The sequence below is a fragment of the Rana temporaria genome, chromosome 10 (assembly GCF_905171775.1).
Source record: "Rana temporaria chromosome 10, aRanTem1.1, whole genome shotgun sequence".
Classification (NCBI taxonomy): Eukaryota; Metazoa; Chordata; class Amphibia; order Anura; family Ranidae; genus Rana; species Rana temporaria.
In genome coordinates, this window is record NC_053498.1 from 452,163 (window position 1) to 472,298 (window position 20,136).

Here is a 20,136-nt window from a genome sequence, read left to right on the forward strand (position 1 = left end):
GGGGTGGAGGGGATGAGGAGGACACACGGACTGTGGGGGGGTGGAGGGGATGAGGAGGACACACGGACTGTGGGGGGGTGGAGGGGATGAGGAGGACACACGGACTGTGGGGGGGGGTGGAGGGGATGAGGAGGACACACGGACTGTGGGGGGGGGGTGGAGGGGATGAGGAGGACACACGGACTGTGGGGGGTGGTGGGGATGAGGACGACACACGGACTGTGGGGGGGGGGGGGTTGTTGGGATGAGGAGGACACACGGACTGTGGGGGGGGGGGGGGAGGACGACACACGGACTGTGGGGGGGGGGGGGGATGAGTACGACACACGGACAGCCTGTATGAGGTAAGTGGAGGGAAGGCAATGTACGGCACCTCTCAGCGAGACCCCCTCCCCCCACACACCGCTAATGGCTTACAAATGTCTCGGCGCTGGATGTGAATGAGGCCTGAAATCCGACTCCCGCCAGCCATGGAGGGGGGGACACAAGGGGGAGGGGGAACAAGGGGGGCGACGAGGGGGAGGGGGGAACAAGGGGGGGGGACACAAGGGGGGTGACGAGGCTGAATCTATCAGCTTTCTGCCAAAATAGAGAAGAAACAATTCCCAGAAAGACCCTCACCAGAGATGAAATAATACCTCCAGCTGCAACCAATCACATGTGGGACATCTTCTTCATACCCCCAACATATATCACCATACTGTGTACATACCCACCGAGCCCTCTACATACCCCACCAAACCATCTACATATATCACCATACTGTGTACATACCCACCGAGCCCTCCACATACCCCACCAACCCATCTACATATATCACCATACTGTGTACATACCCACCGAGCCCTCTACATACCCCACCAACCCATCTACATATATCACCATACTGTGTACATACCCACCGAGCCCTCCACACACCCCACCAACCCATCTACATATATCACCATACTGTGTACATACCCACCGAGCCCTCTACATACCCCACCAACCCATCTACATATATCACCATACTGTGTACATACCCACCGAGCCCTCCACATACCCCACCAAACCATCTACATATATCACCATACTGTGTACATACCCACCGAGCCCTCCACACACCCCACCAAACCATCTACATATATCACCATACTGTGTACATACCCACCGAGCCCTCCACATACCCCACCAACCCATCTACATATATCACCATACTGTGTACATACCCACCGAGCCCTCCACATACCCCACCAAACCATCTACATATATCACCATACTGTGTACATACCCACCGAGCCCTCTACATACCCCACCAAACCATCTACATATATCACCATACTGTGTACATACCCACCGAGCCCTCCACATACCCCACCAACCCATCTACATATATCACCATACTGTGTACATACCCACCGAGCCCTCCACATACCCCACCAAACCATCTACATATATCACCATACTGTGTACATACCCACCGAGCCCTCTACATACCCCACCAACCCATCTACATATATCACCATACTGTGTACATACCCACCGAGCCCTCCACATACCCCACCAACCCATCTACATATATCACCATACTGTGTACATACCCACCGAGCCCTCTACATACCCCACCAACCCATCTACATATATCACCATACTGTGTACATACCCACCGAGCCCTCCACATACCCCACCAACCCATCTACATATATCACCATACTGTGTACATACCCACCGAGCCCTCCACATACCCCACCAAACCATCTACATATATCACCATACTGTGTACATACCCACCGAGCCCTCTACATACCCCACCAAACCATCTACATATATCACCATACTGTGTACATACCCACCGAGCCCTCCACATACCCCACCAACCCATCTACATATATCACCATACTGTGTACATACCCACCGAGCCCTCTACATACCCCACCAAACCATCTACATATATCACCATACTGTGTACATACCCACCGAGCCCTCCACATACCCCACCAACCCATCTACATATATCACCATACTGTGTACATACCCACCGAGCCCTCCACATACCCCACCAAACCATCTACATATATCACCAAACTGTGTACATACTCACCGAGCCCTCCACATACCCCACCAACCCATCTACATATATCACCATACTGTGTACATACCCACCGAGCCCTCCACATACCCCACCAACCCATCTACATATATCACCATACTGTGTACATACCCACCGAGCCCTCTACATACCCCACCAACCCATCTACATATATCACCATACTGTGTACATACCCACCGAGCCCTCCACATACCCCACCAAACCATCTACATATATCACCATACTGTGTACATACCCACCGAGCCCTCTACATACCCCACCAACCCATCTACATATATCACCATACTGTGTACATACCCACCGAGCCCTCCACATACCCCACCAAACCATCTACATATATCACCATACTGTGTACATACCCACCGAGCCCTCCACATACCCCACCAACCCATCTACATATATCACCATACTGTGTACATACCCACCGAGCCCTCCACATACCCCACCAAACCATCTACATATATCACCATACTGTGTACATACCCACCGAGCCCTCCACATACCCCACCAACCCATCTACATATATCACCATACTGTGTACATACCCACCGAGCCCTCCACATACCCCACCAACCCATCTACATATATCACCATACTGTGTACATACCCACCGAGCCCTCCACATACCCCACCAAACCATCTACATATATCACCATACTGTGTACATACCCACCGAGCCCTCCACATACCCCACCAACCCATTTACATATATCACCATACTGTGTACATACCCACCGAGCCCTCTACATACCCCACCAAACCATCTACATATATCACCATACTGTGTACATACCCACCGAGCCCTCCACATACCCCACCAACCCATCTACATATATCACCATACTGTGTACATACCCACCGAGCCCTCCACATACCCCACCAAACCATCTACATATATCACCATACTGTGTACATACCCACCGAGCCCTCCACATACCCCACCAAACCATCTACATATATCACCATACTGTGTACATACCCACCGAGCCCTCCACATACCCCACCAACCCATCTACATATATCACCATACTGTGTACATACCCACCGAGCCCTCCACATACCCCACCAAACCATCTACATATATCACCATACTGTGTACATACCCACCGAGCCCTCCACATACCCCACCAACCCATCTACATATATCACCATACTGTGTACATACCCACCGAGCCCTCCACATACCCCACCAACCCATCTACATATATCACCATACTGTGTACATACCCACCGAGCCCTCCACATACCCCACCAACCCATCTACATATATCACCATACTGTGTACATACCCACCGAGCCCTCCACATACCCCACCAACCCATCTACATATATCACCATACTGTGTACATACCCACCGAGCCCTCCACATACCCCACCAAACCATCTACATATATCACCATACTGTGTACATACCCACCGAGCCCTCCACATACCCCACCAACCCATCTACATATATCACCATACTGTGTACATACCCACCGAGCCCTCCACATACCCCACCAACCCATCTACATATATCACCATACTGTGTACATACCCACCGAGCCCTCTACACACTAGGGGTGGGCATCTTCACTGGTCTCACTATTCGATTCCACGATGCATCATGATTACTGCACAAAATTATCCAAAAATTCAAGCAGTCAGAAAAACAATTTTTTTTCCAGAGGCCTCTGTCTTCCTCCTCACTCCGACTCCTCTCTCTCTCTCCTCCCTCTCCTCACCCTGACCCCTCTCTCTCTTCCTCCTCACCCCCGACCCCTCTCTCTCTCTTCCTCCTCACTCCGACCCCTCTCTCTTCCTCCTCACCCTGACCCCTCTCTCTCTTCCTCCTCACTCCGACCCCTCTCTTCCCTCTCCTCACCCCGACCCCTCTCTCTGTCTCCTCCTCACCCTGACCCCTCTCTCTCTTCCTCCTCACTCCGACCCCTCTCTTCCCTCTCCTCACCCTGACCCCTCTCTCTCTTTCTCCTCACTCCGACCCCTCTCTCTCTCTTCCTCCTCACCCCCGACCCCTCTCTCTCTCTTCCTCCTCACTCCGGCCCCTCTCTCTTCCTCCTCACCCTGACCCCTCTCTCTCTTCCTCCTCACTCCGATTCCTCTCTCTCTCTCCTCCCTCTCCTCACCCCTCTCTTCCCTCTCCTCACCCCGACCCCTCTCTTCCCTCTCCTCACCCTGACCCCTCTCTCTGTCTCCTCCTCACCCTGACCCCTCTCTCTCTTCCTCCTCACTCCGACCCCTCTCTTCCCTCTCCTCACCCTGACCCCTCTCTCTCTTTCTCCTCACTCCGACCCCTCTCTCTCTCTTCCCCCTAACTCCGATTCCTCTCTCTCTCTCCTCCCTCTCCTCACCCTGACCCCTCTCTTCCTCCTCACTCCGACCCCTCTCTTCCCTCTCCTCACCCTGACCCCTCTCTCTCTCTTCCTCCTCACTCCGACCCCTCTCTTCCCTCTCCTCACCCTGACCCCTCTCTCTCTTCCTCCTCACTCCGATTCCTCTCTCTCTCTCCTCCCTCTCCTCACCCTGACCCCTCTCTCTCTTCCTCCTCACCCCAACTCTCTGCCTCCTCCTCACCCCCGACCCCTCTCTCTCTCTTCCTCCTCACTCCGACCCCTCTCTCTTCCTCCTCACTCCGACCCCTCTCTTCCCTCTCCTCACCCTGACCCCTCTCTCTCTTCCTCCTCACCCTGACCCCTCTCTTCCCTCTCCTCACCTGACCTCTCTCTTCCCTCTCCTCACCATGACCCCTCTCTCTCTCTTCCTCCTCACTCCGACCCCTCTCTCTTCCCTCTCCTCACCATGACCCCTCTCCTCACCCTGACCCCTCTCTTCCCTCTCCTCACCCGACCTCTCTCTCTTCCTCCTCACCCTGACCCCTCTCTCTCTTCCTCCTCACTCCGACCCCTCTCTCTTCCTCCTCACCCTGACCCGTCTCTTCCCTCTCCTCACCCGACCTCTCTCTTCCCTCTCCTCACCCTGACCCCTCTCTCTCTTCCTCCTCACTCCGACCCCTCTCTCTTCCTCCTCACCCTGACCCCTCTCTTCCCTCTCCTCACCCGACCTCTCTCTTCCCTCTCCTCACCCGACCTCTCTCTTCCCTCTCCTCACCCTGACCCCTCTCTCTCTCTTCCTCCTCACTCCGACCCCTCTCTCTTCCTCCTCACCCTGACCCCTCTCTTCCCTCTCCTCACCCGACCTCTCTCTTCCCTCTCCTCACCCGACCTCTCTCTCTTCCTCCTCACCCTGACCCCTCTCTCTCTTCCTCCTCACTCCGACCCCTCTCTCTTCCTCCTCACCCTGACCCTCTCTCTCTTCCTCCTCACTCCGATTCCTCTCTCTCTCTCCTCCCTCTCCTCACCCTGACCCCTCTCTCGCTTCCTCCTCACTCCGACCCCTCTCTTCCCTCTCCTCACCCTGACCCCTCTCTCTCTTCCTCCTCACTCCGACCCCTCTCTTCCCTCTCCTCACCCTGACCCCTCTCTCTCTTCCTCCTCACTCCGACCCCTCTCTTCCCTCTCCTCACCCTGACCCCTCTCTCTCTTCCTCCTCACTCCGACCCCTCTCTTCCCTCTCCTCACCCTGACCCCTCTCTCTCTTCCTCCTCACTCCGACCCCTCTCTTCCCTCTCCTCACCCTGACCCCTCTCTCTCTTCCTCCTCACTCCGACCCCTCTCTTCCCTCTCCTCACCCTGACCCCTATCTCTCTTCCTCCTCACTCCGACCCCTCTCTTCCCTCTCCTCACCCTGACCCCTCTCTCTCTTCCTCCTCACCCTGACCCCTCTCTTCCCTCTCCTCACCCGACCTCTCTCTTCCCTCTCTCTCTTCCTCCTCACTCCGACCCCTCTCTCTCTTCCTCCTCACTCCGACCCCTCTCTCTTCCTCCTCACCCTGACCCCTCTCTTCCCTCTCCTCACCCGACCTCTCTCTTCCCTCTCCTCACCCTGACCCCTCTCTCTCTCCCTCCTCACTCCGACCCCTCTCTCTTCCTCCTCACCCTGACCCCTCTCTTCCCTCTCCTCACCCTGACCCCTCTCTTCCCTCTCCTCACCCTGACCCCTCTCCTCACCCTGACCCCTCTCCTCACCCTGACCCCTCTCTTCCCTCTCCTCACCCGACCTCTCTCTTCCCTCTCCTCACCCTGACCCCTCTCTCTCCCTCCTCACTCCGACCCTCTCTCTTCCTCACCCTGACCCCTCTCTTCCCTCTCCTCACCCGACCTCTCTCTTCCCTCTCCTCACCCGACCTCTCTCTCTTCCTCCTCACCCTGACCCCTCTCTCTCTTCCTCCTCACTCCGACCCCTCTCTTCCCTCTCCTCACCCTGACCCCTCTCTCTCTTCCTCCTCACTCCGACCCCTCTCTTCCCTCTCCTCACCCTGACCCCTCTCTCTCTTCCTCCTCACTCCGACCCCTCTCTTCCCTCTCCTCACCCTGACCCCTCTCTCTCTTCCTCCTCACTCCGACCCCTCTCCTCACCCTGACCCCTCTCTCTCTTCCTCCTCACCCGACCCCTCTCTCTCTTCCTCCTCACCCCCAACTCTCTGCCTCCTCCTCACCCCTGACTCCTCTCTCTCTTCCTCCTCACCCCTGACTCCTCTCTCTCTTCCTCCTCACTCCGACCCCTCTCTCTTTCTCCTCACCCCAACTCTCTCTGCCTCCTCCTCACCCCCGACCCCTCTCTCACTTCCTCCTCACCCCGACCCCTCTCTCACCGCCTCCTCACCCCGACCCCTCTCTTCCCTCTCCTCACCCGACCCCTCTCTCTCTTCCTCCTCACCCCCAACTCTCTGCCTCCTCCTCACCCCGACCCCTCTCTTCCCTCTCCTCACCCTGACCCCTCTCTCTCTTCCTCCTCACCCTGACCCCTCTCTCTCTTTCTCCTCACCCCAACTCTCTGCCTCCTCCTCACCCCCGACCCCTCTCTCTCTTCCTCCTCACTCCGACCCCTCTCTCTTTCTCCTCACCCCAACTCTCTGCCTCCTCCTCACCCCCGACCCCTCTCTCTCTCTCTTCCTCCTGACTCCGACCCCTCTCTCGCTTCCCTCTCCTCACCCTGACCCCTCTCTCTCTTTCTCCTCACCCCAACTCTCTGCCTCCTCCTCACCCCCGACCCCTCTCTCACTTCCTCCTCACCCTGACCCCTCTCTCACTTCCTCCTCACCCCGACCCCTCTCTCTGCCTCCTCCTCACCCCCGACTCCCTCTCTCTTCCCCCTCCTCACCCCGACCCCTCTCTTTCTCTCTACCTCCGCCTCACCCCCGACCCCTCTCTCTCCCTCTCACCCCCCTTTCTCCCACCCCCCTCTCTCACCCCCTTTCTCTCTCACCCTCACTGACCTCTCCCTTTCTCTCTTCTCAGCCACTCCATCGGCTCCACAGGCGGTCATCTCCAGTGTGAATGAGACCTCTCTGATGCTGGAATGGTCTCCTCCTCGAGATTCTGGTGGCCGTGAAGATTTGGTCTATAACATCATCTGTAAGAGCTGTGGATCTGGTCGTGGCGCCTGCACACGCTGTGGAGATAATGTACAGTTTGCTCCCCGGCAGCTGGGCCTCACCGAGCCCCGAGTTTACATCAGCGACCTCCTGGCCCACACACAGTACACCTTTGAGATCCAGGCTGTGAATGGAGTGACCGACCAGAGTCCATACTCGCCGCAGTTTTCTTCCGTCAACATCACCACCAACCAAGCCGGTAAGTAGCTGTGTGACGTGTGTGCCCGGGTAGATAATCACTCCCACTAACAGTCAGTTCTTCATAGTGTGTTGATCATTAGGTGGTAGTGTGACGCATCTTTGGAGGGTTCAGCGTACAATGGTGTACATTGGAGGGGTCGGTGTAGGATGGCGTACATTGGAGGGGATGGCGTACATTGGAGGGGTCGGTGTACATTGGAGGGGTCGGTGTAGGATGGTGTACATTGGAGGGGTCGGTGTAGGATGGCGTACATTGGAGGGGTCGGTGTAGGATGGTGTACATTGGAGGGGTCGGTGTAGGATGGTGTACATTGGAGGGGTCGGTGTAGGATGGTGTACATTGGAGGGGTCGGTGTAGGATGGCGTACATTGGAGGGGATGGCGTACATTGGAGGGGTCGGTGTACATTGGAGGGGTCGGTGTAGGATGGCGTACATTGGAGGGGTCGGTGTAGGATGGCGTACATTGGAGGGGTCGGTGTACATTGGAGGGTCAGTGTAGGATGGTGTACATTGGAGGGGTCGGTGTAGGATGGCGTACATTGGAGGGGATGGTGTACATTGGAGGGGTCGGTGTACATTGGAGGGGTCGGTGTAGGATGGTGTACATTGGAGGGGTCGGTGTAGGATGGTGTACATTGGAGGGGTCGGTGTACATTGGAGGGGTCGGTGTAGGATGGCGTATATTGGAGGGGTCGGTGTAGGATGGTGTACATTGGAGGGGTCAGTGTACATTGGAGGGGTCGGTGTAGGATGGTGTACATTGGAGGGGTCGGTGTAGGATGGTGTACATTGGAGGGGTCGGTGTAGGATGGTGTACATTGGAGGGGTCGGTGTAGGATGGTGTACATTGGAGGGGTCGGTGTAGGATGGTGTACATTGGAGGGGTCGGTGTAGGATGGCGTACATTGGAGGGGTCGGTGTAGGATGGCGTACATTGGAGGGGTCGGTGTGTAGGAATATTGTACATTGGAGGGGTCGGTGTAGGATGGCGTACATTGGAGGGGTCGGTGTAGGATAGCGTACATTGGAGGGGTCGGTGTAGGATGGTGTACATTGGAGGGGTCGGTGTAGGATGGTGTACATTGGAGGGGTCGGTGTACATTGGAGGGGTTAGTGTACATTGGAGGGGTCGGTGTAGGATGGCGTACATTGGAGGGGTCGGTGTAGGATGGTGTACATTGGAGGGGTCGGTGTAGGATGGTGTACATTGGAGGGGTCGGTGTAGGATGGTGTACATTGGAGGGGTCAGTGTGTAGGATGGTGTACATTGGAGGGGTCGGTGTAGGATGGCGTACATTGGAGGGGTCGGTGTACATTGGAGGGGTCGGTGTAGGATGGCGTACATTGGAGGGGTCGGTGTACATTGGGTGGTCGGTGTAGGATGGTGTACATTGGAGGGGTCGGTGTAGGATGGTGTACATTGGAGGGGTCGGTGTAGGATGGTGTACATTGGAGGGGTCGGTGTAGGATGGCGTACATTGGAGGGGTCGGTGTAGGATGGCGTACATTGGAGGGGTCGGTGTAGGATGGTGTACATTGGAGGGGTCGGTGTAGGATGGCGTACATTGGAGGGGTCGGTGTAGGATGGCGTACATTGGAGGGGTCGGTGTAGGATGGCGTACATTGGAGGGGTCGGTGTAGGATGGCGTACATTGGAGGGGTCGGTGTAGGATGGTGTACATTGGAGGGGTCGGTGTAGGATGGTGTACATTGGAGGGGTCGGTGTAGGATGGCGTACATTGGAGGGGTCGGTGTACATTGGAGGGGTCGGTGTAGGATGGTGTACATTGGAGGGGTCGGTGTAGGATGGTGTACATTGGAGGGGTCGGTGTAGGATGGTGTACATTGGAGGGGTCGGTGTAGGATGGTGTACATTGGAGGGGTCGGTGTAGGATGGTGTACATTGGAGGGGTCAGTGTACATTGGAGGGGTCGGTGTAGGATGGTGTACATTGGAGGGGTCGGTGTAGAATGGTGTACATTGGAGGGGTCGGTGTAGAATGGTGTACATTGGAGGGGTCGGTGTAGAATGGTGTACATTGGAGGGGTCGGTGTACATTGGAGGGGTCGGTGTAGGATGGTGTACATTGGAGGGGTCAGTGTGTAGAATGGTGTACATTGGAGGGGTCAGTGTACATTGGAGGGGTCGGTGTAGGATGGTGTACATTGGAGGGGTCAGTGTAGGATGGTGTACATTGGAGGGGTCGGTGTAGGATGGTGTACATTGGAGGGGTCAGTGTACATTGGAGGGGTCGGTGTAGGATGGTGTACATTGGAGGGGTCGGTGTACATTGGAGGGGTCGGTGTAGGATGGTGTACATTGGAGGGGTCGGTGTAGGATGGCGTACATTGGAGGGGTCGGTGTAGGATGGCGTACATTGGAGGGGTCGGTGTAGGATGGCGTACATTGGAGGGGTCGGTGTAGGATGGCGTACATTGGAGGGGTCGGTGTAGAATGGTGTACATTGGAGGGGTCAGTGTACATTGGAGGGGTCGGTGTAGGATGGTGTACATTGGAGGGGTCAGTGTAGGATGGTGTACATTGGAGGGGTCGGTGTAGGATGGTGTACATTGGAGGGGTCGGTGTAGGATGGTGTACATTGGAGGGGTCGGTGTAGGATGGTGTACATTGGAGGGGTCGGTGTACATTGGAGGGGTCGGTGTAGGATGGTGTACATTGGAGGGGTCGGTGTAGGATGGCGTACATTGGAGGGGTCGGTGTAGGATGGCGTACATTGGAGGGGTCGGTGTAGGATGGCGTACATTGGAGGGGTCGGTGTAGGATGGCGTACATTGGAGGGGTCGGTGTAGAATGGTGTACATTGGAGGGGTCAGTGTACATTGGAGGGGTCGGTGTAGGATGGTGTACATTGGAGGGGTCGGTGTAGGATGGTGTACATTGGAGGGGTCGGTGTAGGATGGTGTACATTGGAGGGGTCAGTGTACATTGGAGGGGTCGGTGTAGGATGGCGTACATTGGAGGGGTCGGTGTAGGATGGCGTACATTGGAGGGGTCGGTGTAGGATGGTGTACATTGGAGGGGTCGGTGTAGGATGGTGTACATTGGAGGGGTCGGTGTAGGATGGTGTACATTGGAGGGGTCAGTGTACATTGGAGGGGTCGGTGTAGGATGGTGTACATTGGAGGGGTCGGTGTAGGATGGTGTACATTGGAGGGGTCGGTGTAGGATGGTGTACATTGGAGGGGTCGGTGTAGGATGGTGTACATTGGAGGGGTCGGTGTAGGATGGTGTACATTGGAGGGGTCGGTGTAGGATGGTGTACATTGGAGGGGTCGGTGTAGGATGGTGTACATTGGAGGGGTCAGTGTACATTGGAGGGGTCGGTGTAGGATGGTGTACATTGGAGGGGTCGGTGTAGAATGGTGTACATTGGAGGGGTCGGTGTAGAATGGTGTACATTGGAGGGGTCGGTGTACATTGGAGGGGTCGGTGTAGGATGGTGTACATTGGAGGGGTCAGTGTGTAGAATGGTGTACATTGGAGGGGTCAGTGTACATTGGAGGGGTCGGTGTAGGATGGTGTACATTGGAGGGGTCAGTGTAGGATGGTGTACATTGGAGGGGTCGGTGTAGGATGGTGTACATTGGAGGGGTCAGTGTACATTGGAGGGGTCGGTGTAGGATGGTGTACATTGGAGGGGTCGGTGTACATTGGAGGGGTCGGTGTAGGATGGTGTACATTGGAGGGGTCGGTGTAGAATGGTGTACATTGGAGGGGTCAGTGTACATTGGAGGGGTCGGTGTAGGATGGTGTACATTGGAGGGGTCGGTGTAGGATGGCGTACATTGGAGGGGTCGGTGTAGGATGGCGTACATTGGAGGGGTCGGTGTAGGATGGCGTACATTGGAGGGGTCGGTGTAGGATGGCGTACATTGGAGGGGTCGGTGTAGAATGGTGTACATTGGAGGGGTCAGTGTACATTGGAGGGGTCGGTGTAGGATGGTGTACATTGGAGGGGTCGGTGTAGGATGGTGTACATTGGAGGGGTCGGTGTAGGATGGTGTACATTGGAGGGGTCGGTGTAGGATGGTGTACATTGGAGGGGTCGGTGTAGGATGGTGTACATTGGAGGGGTCGGTGTACATTGGAGGGGTCGGTGTAGGATGGTGTACATTGGAGGGGTCGGTGTAGGATGGCGTACATTGGAGGGGTCGGTGTAGGATGGCGTACATTGGAGGGGTCGGTGTAGGATGGCGTACATTGGAGGGGTCGGTGTAGGATGGCGTACATTGGAGGGGTCGGTGTAGGATGGTGTACATTGGAGGGGTCAGTGTACATTGGAGGGGTCGGTGTAGGATGGCGTACATTGGAGGGGTCGGTGTAGGATGGCGTACATTGGAGGGGTCGGTGTAGGATGGTGTACATTGGAGGGGTCAGTGTACATTGGAGGGGTCGGTGTAGGATGGTGTACTTTGGAGGGGTCAGTGTACATTGGAGGGGTCGGTGTAGGATGGCGTACATTGGAGGGGTCTGTGTAGGATGGTGTACATTGGAGGGGTCAGTGTACATTGGAGGGGTCGGTGTAGGATGGCGTACATTGGAGGGGTCGGTGTAGGATGGTGTACATTGGAGGGGTCGGTGTAGGATGGTGTACATTGGAGGGGTCAGTGTACATTGGAGGGGTCGGTGTAGGATGGCGTACATTGGAGGGGTCGGTGTAGGATGGCGTACATTGGAGGGGTCGGTGTAGGATGGCGTACATTGGAGGGGTCGGTGTAGGATGGCGTACATTGGAGGGGTCGGTGTAGGATGGTGTACATTGGAGGGGTCAGTGTACATTGGAGGGGTCGGTGTAGGATGGTGTACATTGGAGGGGTCAGTGTACATTGGAGGGGTCGGTGTAGGATGGCGTACATTGGAGGGGTCGGTGTAGGATGGTGTACATTGGAGGGGTCGGTGTAGGATGGCGTACATTGGAGGGGTCGGTGTAGGATGGTGTACATTGGAGGGGTCGGTGTAGGATGGCGTACATTGGAGGGGTCGGTGTAGGATGGTGTACATTGGAGGGGTCGGTGTAGGATGGCGTACATTGGAGGGGTCGGTGTAGGATGGTGTACATTGGAGGGGTCGGTGTAGGATGGTGTACATTGGAGGGGTCGGTGTAGGATGGTGTACATTGGAGGGGTCGGTGTAGGATGGTGTACATTGGAGGGGTCGGTGTAGGATGGCGTACATTGGAGGGGTCGGTGTGTAGGATGGTGTACATTGGAGGGGTCGGTGTAGGATGGTGTACATTGGAGGGGTCGGTGTAGGATGGCGTACATTGGAGGGGTCGGTGTAGGATGGTGTACATTGGAGGGGTCGGTGTACATTGGAGGGGTCGGTGTAGGATGGCGTACATTGGAGGGGTCGGTGTAGGATGGTGTACATTGGAGGGGTCGGTGTAGGATGGTGTACATTGGAGGGGTCGGTGTAGGATGGCGTACATTGGAGGGGTCGGTGTAGGATGGCGTACATTGGAGGGGTCGGTGTAGGATGGCGTACATTGGAGGGGTCGGTGTAGGATGGCGTACATTGGAGGGGTCGGTGTAGAATGGTGTACATTGGAGGGGTCGGTGTACATTGGAGGGGTCGGTGTAGGATGGCGTACATTGGAGGGGTCGGTGTAGGATGGTGTACATTGGAGGGGTCGGTGTAGGATGGTGTACATTGGAGGGGTCGGTGTAGGATGGTGTACATTGGAGGGGTCGGTGTAGGATGGTGTACATTGGAGGGGTCGGTGTAGGATGGTGTACATTGGAGGGGTCAGTGTACATTGGAGGGGTCGGTGTAGGATGGTGTACATTGGAGGGGTCGGTGTACATTGGAGGGGTCGGTGTAGGATGGCGTACATTGGAGGGGTCGGTGTAGGATGGCGTACATTGGAGGGGTCGGTGTAGGATGGCGTACATGGGAGGGGTCGGTGTAGGATGGTGTACATTGGAGGGGTCGGTGTAGAATGGTGTACATTGGAGGGGTCGGTGTACATTGGAGGGGTCGGTGTAGGATGGCGTACATTGGAGGGGAGGGGTCGGTGTAGGATGGCGTACATTGGAGGGGTCGGTGTAGGATGGCGTACATTGGAGGGGTCGGTGTAGGATGGTGTACATTGGAGGGGTCAGTGTACATTGGAGGGGTCGGTGTAGGATGGCGTACATTGGAGGGGTCGGTGTAGGATGGCGTACATTGGAGGGGTCGGTGTAGGATGGCGTACATTGGAGGGGTCGGTGTAGGATGGCGTACATTGGAGGGGTCGGTGTAGGATGGCGTACATTGGAGGGGTCGGTGTAGGATGGTGTACATTGGAGGGGTCAGTGTACATTGGAGGGGTCGGTGTAGGATGGTGTACATTGGAGGGGTCGGTGTACATTGGAGGGGTCGGTGTAGGATGGCGTACATTGGAGGGGTCGGTGTAGGATGGTGTACATTGGAGGGGTCAGTGTACATTGGAGGGGTCGGTGTAGGATGGTGTACATTGGAGGGGTCAGTGTACATTGGAGGGGTCGGTGTAGGATGGTGTACATTGGAGGGGTCGGTGTAGGATGGTGTACATTGGAGGGGTCGGTGTAGGATGGCGTACATTGGAGGGGTCGGTGTAGGATGGTGTACATTGGAGGGGTCGGTGTAGGATGGTGTACATTGGAGGGGTCGGTGTAGGATGGTGTACATTGGAGGGGTCGGTGTAGGATGGTGTACATTGGAGGGGTCGGTGTAGGATGGTGTACATTGGAGGGGTCGGTGTAGGATGGCGTACATTGGAGGGGTCGGTGTAGGATGGTGTACATTGGAGGGGTCAGTGTACATTGGAGGGGTCAGTGTACATTGGAGGGGTCGGTGTACATTGGAGGGGTCGGTGTAGGATGGCGTACATTGGAGGGGTCGGTGTAGGATGGTGTACATTGGAGGGGTCGGTGTACATTGGAGGGGTCGGTGTAGGATGGTGTACATTGGAGGGGTCGGTGTAGGATGGTGTACATTGGAGGGGTCGGTGTAGGATGGCGTACATTGGAGGGGTCGGTGTAGGATGGCGTACATTGGAGGGGTCGGTGTAGGATGGTGTACATTGGAGGGGTCAGTGTACATTGGAGGGGTCGGTGTAGGATGGTGTACATTGGAGGGGTCGGTGTACATTGGAGGGGTCGGTGTAGGATGGTGTACATTGGAGGGGTCGGTGTAGGATGGTGTACATTGGAGGGGTCAGTGTACATTGGAGGGGTCGGTGTAGGATGGTGTACATTGGAGGGGTCAGTGTACATTGGAGGGGTCGGTGTAGGATGGTGTACATTGGAGGGGTCGGTGTACATTGGAGGGGTCGGTGTAGGATGGCGTACATTGGAGGGGTCGGTGTAGGATGGTGTACATTGGAGGGGTCGGTGTAGGATGGTGTACATTGGAGGGGTCGGTGTAGGATGGTGTACATTGGAGGGGTCAGTGTACATTGGAGGGGTCGGTGTAGGATGGTGTACATTGGAGGGGTCGGTGTACATTGGAGGGGTCGGTGTAGGATGGTGTACATTGGAGGGGTCGGTGTAGGATGGCGTACATTGGAGGGGTCGGTGTAGGATGGTGTACATTGGAGGGGTCGGTGTAGGATGGTGTACATTGGAGGGGTCGGTGTAGGATGGCGTACATTGGAGGGGTCGGTGTAGGATGGTGTACATTGGAGGGGTCAGTGTACATTGGAGGGGTCAGTGTACATTGGAGGGGTCGGTGTACATTGGAGGGGTCGGTGTAGGATGGCGTACATTGGAGGGGTCGGTGTAGGATGGTGTACATTGGAGGGGTCGGTGTAGGATGGTGTACATTGGAGGGGTCGGTGTAGGATGGTGTACATTGGAGGGGTCGGTGTACATTGGAGGGGTCGGTGTAGGATGGTGTACATTGGAGGGGTCAGTGTACATTGGAGGGGTCAGTGTACATTGGAGGGGTCGGTGTACATTGGAGGGGTCGGTGTAGGATGGCGTACATTGGAGGGGTCGGTGTAGGATGGTGTACATTGGAGGGGTCGGTGTAGGATGGTGTACATTGGAGGGGTCGGTGTACATTGGAGGGGTCGGTGTAGGATGGTGTACATTGGAGGGGTCGGTGTAGGATGGTGTACATTGGAGGGGTCGGTGTAGGATGGTGTACATTGGAGGGGTCGGTGTACATTGGAGGGGTCGGTGTAGGATGGTGTACATTGGAGGGGTCGGTGTAGGATGGTGTACATTGGAGGGGTCAGTGTACATTGGAGGGGTCGGTGTAGGATGGTGTACATTGGAGGGGTCGGTGTAGGATGGTGTACATTGGAGGGGTCGGTGTAGGATGGTGTACATTGGAGGGGTCAGTGTACATTGGAGGGGTTGGTGTAGGATGGTGTACATTGGAGGGGTCGGTGTAGGATGGTGTACATTGGAGGGGTCGGTGTAGGATGGTGTACATTGGAGGGGTCGGTGTACATTGGAGGGGTCGGTGTAGGATGGTGTACATTGGAGGGGTCGGTGTAGGATGGCGTACATTGGAGGGGTCGGTGTAGGATGGCGTACATTGGAGGGGTCGGTGTAGGATGGTGTACATTGGAGGGGTCAGTGTACATTGGAGGGGTCGGTGTAGGATGGTGTACATTGGAGGGGTCGGTGTACATTGGAGGGGTCGGTGTAGGATGGCGTACATTGGAGGGGTCGGTGTAGGATGGTGTACATTGGAGGGGTCAGTGTACATTGGAGGGGTCGGTGTAGGATGGTGTACATTGGAGGGGTCAGTGTACATTGGAGGGGTCGGTGTAGGATGGTGTACATTGGAGGGGTCGGTGTACATTGGAGGGGTCGGTGTAGGATGGCGTACATTGGAGGGGTCGGTGTAGGATGGTGTACATTGGAGGGGTCGGTGTAGGATGGTGTACATTGGAGGGGTCGGTGTAGGATGGTGTACATTGGAGGGGTCGGTGTAGGATGGTGTACATTGGAGGGGTCGGTGTAGGATGGCGTACATTGGAGGGGTCGGTGTAGGATGGTGTACATTGGAGGGGTCAGTGTACATTGGAGGGGTCAGTGTACATTGGAGGGGTCGGTGTACATTGGAGGGGTCGGTGTAGGATGGCGTACATTGGAGGGGTCGGTGTAGGATGGTGTACATTGGAGGGGTCGGTGTAGGATGGTGTACATTGGAGGGGTCGGTGTAGGATGGTGTACATTGGAGGGGTCGGTGTACATTGGAGGGGTCGGTGTAGGATGGTGTACATTGGAGGGGTCGGTGTAGGATGGCGTACATTGGAGGGGTCGGTGTAGGATGGTGTACATTGGAGGGGTCGGTGTACATTGGAGGGGTCGGTGTAGGATGGCGTACATTGGAGGGGTCGGTGTAGGATGGTGTACATTGGAGGGGTCGGTGTAGGATGGTGTACATTGGAGGGGTCGGTGTAGGATGGTGTACATTGGAGGGGTCAGTGTACATTGGAGGGGTCGGTGTAGGATGGTGTACATTGGAGGGGTCGGTGTACATTGGAGGGGTCGGTGTAGGATGGTGTACATTGGAGGGGTCGGTGTAGGATGGCGTACATTGGAGGGGTCGGTGTAGGATGGTGTACATTGGAGGGGTCGGTGTAGGATGGTGTACATTGGAGGGGTCGGTGTAGGATGGCGTACATTGGAGGGGTCGGTGTAGGATGGTGTACATTGGAGGGGTCAGTGTACATTGGAGGGGTCAGTGTACATTGGAGGGGTCGGTGTACATTGGAGGGGTCGGTGTAGGATGGCGTACATTGGAGGGGTCGGTGTAGGATGGTGTACATTGGAGGGGTCGGTGTAGGATGGTGTACATTGGAGGGGTCGGTGTAGGATGGTGTACATTGGAGGGGTCGGTGTACATTGGAGGGGTCGGTGTAGGATGGTGTACATTGGAGGGGTCAGTGTACATTGGAGGGGTCAGTGTACATTGGAGGGGTCGGTGTAGGATGGTGTACATTGGAGGGGTCGGTGTAGGATGGTGTACATTGGAGGGGTCAGTGTACATTGGAGGGGTCAGTGTACATTGGAGGGGTCGGTGTACATTGGAGGGGTCGGTGTAGGATGGCGTACATTGGAGGGGTCGGTGTAGGATGGTGTACATTGGAGGGGTCGGTGTAGGATGGTGTACATTGGAGGGGTCGGTGTACATTGGAGGGGTCGGTGTACATTGGAGGGGTCGGTGTAGGATGGTGTACATTGGAGGGGTCGGTGTAGGATGGTGTACATTGGAGGGGTCGGTGTAGGATGGTGTACATTGGAGGGGTCGGTGTACATTGGAGGGGTCGGTGTAGGATGGTGTACATTGGAGGGGTCGGTGTAGGATGGTGTACATTGGAGGGGTCGGTGTACATTGGAGGGGTTGGTGTAGGATGGTGTACATTGGAGGGGTCGGTGTAGGATGGTGTACATTGGAGGGGTCGGTGTAGGATGGTGTACATTGGAGGGGTCGGTGTAGGATGGTGTACATTGGAGGGGTCGGTGTAGGATGGTGTACATTGGAGGGGTCGGTGTACATTGGAGGGGTCGGTGTAGGATGGTGTACATTGGAGGGGTCGGTGTAGGATGGTGTACATTGGAGGGGTCGGTGTAGGATGGTGTACATTGGAGGGGTCGGTGTAGGATGGTGTACATTGGAGGGGTCGGTGTAGGATGGTGTACATTGGAGGGGTCGGTGTAGGATGGTGTACATTGGAGGGGTCGGTGTAGAATGGTGTACATTGGAGGGGTCGGTGTACATTGGAGGGGTCGGTGTAGGATGGTGTACATTGGAGGGGTCGGTGTAGGATGGTGTACATTGGAGGGGTCGGTGTAGGATGGTGTACATTGGAGGGGTCGGTGTAGGATGGTGTACATTGGAGGGGTCGGTGTAGGATGGTGTACATTGGAGGGGTCGGTGTAGGATGGTGTACATTGGAGGGGTCGGTGTAGGATGGTGTACATTGGAGGGGTCGGTGTAGGATGGTGTACATTGGAGGGGTCGGTGTAGGATGGTGTACATTGGAGGGGTCGGTGTAGGATGGTGTACATTGGAGGGGTCGGTGTAGAATGGTGTACATTGGAGGGGTCGGTGTACATTGGAGGGGTCGGTGTAGGATGGTGTACATTGGAGGGGTCGGTGTAGGATGGTGTACATTGGAGGGGTCGGTGTACATTGGAGGGGTCGGTGTAGGATGGTGTACATTGGAGGGGTCGGTGTAGGATGGTGTACATTGGAGGGGTCGGTGTAGGATGGCGTACATTGGAGGGGTTGGTGTAGGATGGTGGTGACACCCCCCCCCCCCCATATCCAACCCTTGTCCGGTGGTTGTGGGGGTCTGCGGGCCGGGACTCATCGGAATCTGGAAGCCCCCTTTAACAAAGGAGACCCCTAGATCCCCCCCCCCCCCATGTGAATTGGTAACCCTAACATTTCACAAAAAAAGTGTGAAAACGTATGACCGACCTTCTCTGTGCCGGAATCCACCACCTGCGATACAAAGCTGAGCCGGCATTGGGTGGATGATCAGATCGTAGAAATCTGACTGCCTGCGTACGGCTGTCGGGAGGACGGTGGAGGTGGATTGTCAGCATTTTGCGATGTTGGCTTCCATACATAATTCATGGCGGAGCCGAGTACACAGGACAACCAATCAGAAAGGAGGTCAGCTGTCACCCGTATGTCCATCACCAGGAGGAAGCCCGGTATCCCGCTACGCCCATCACATCCAGCCGATATCTCCATCTCTGGGGGGTGTCGGGTCAGACGGTTCCCCGGCTCTCGCTATGTATGGGGGGGGGAGGGGCATTCCCAGATTGTACGGCTCCCTGATTGCTTCAATTACCAGTATGAGTGACTGTTGGTGTGTATACGGTATATACTCGGGTGTGTATACGGTATATACTCGGGTGTGTGTACGGTATATACTCGGGTGTGTGTGTATACGGTATATACTCGGTGTGTGTATACGGTATATACTCGGGTGTGTGTATACGGTATATACTCGGTGTGTGTGTATACGGTATATACTCGGTGTGTGTATACGGTATATACTCGGTGTGTGTGTATACGGTATATACTCGGTGTGTGTATACGGTATATACTCGGGTGTGTGTGTATACGGTATATACTCGGGTGTGTGTGTATACGGTATATACTCGGGTGTGTGTATACGGTATATACTCGGGTGTGTGTGTATACGGTATATACTCGGGTGTGTGTGTACGGTATATACTCGGGTGTGTGTGTACGGTATATACTCGGGTGTGTGTATACGGTATATACTCGGGTGTGTGTATACGGTATATACTCGGGTGTGTGTGTACGGTATATACTCGGGTGTGTGTATACGGTATATACTCGGTGTGTGTACGGTATATACTCGGGTG

At 55.7% G+C, this 20,136-nt stretch overlaps 1 protein-coding gene across 6 annotated transcripts in view; it reads left to right on the plus strand.

Annotated features, from left to right (window-relative positions):
• LOC120916172 (ephrin type-B receptor 2) overlaps window positions 1–20,136 on the plus strand; it is a 99,161-nt gene that overhangs the window by 48,299 nt on the left and 30,726 nt on the right. For all 6 annotated transcript variants that reach the window (XM_040326992.1, XM_040326994.1, XM_040326993.1 and 3 more), the window contains one exon: window positions 7,447–7,782. In XM_040326992.1, coding sequence (XP_040182926.1) covers window positions 7,447–7,782 — 336 coding nt within the window. The remainder of the gene's footprint in view (window positions 1–7,446; window positions 7,783–20,136) is intronic.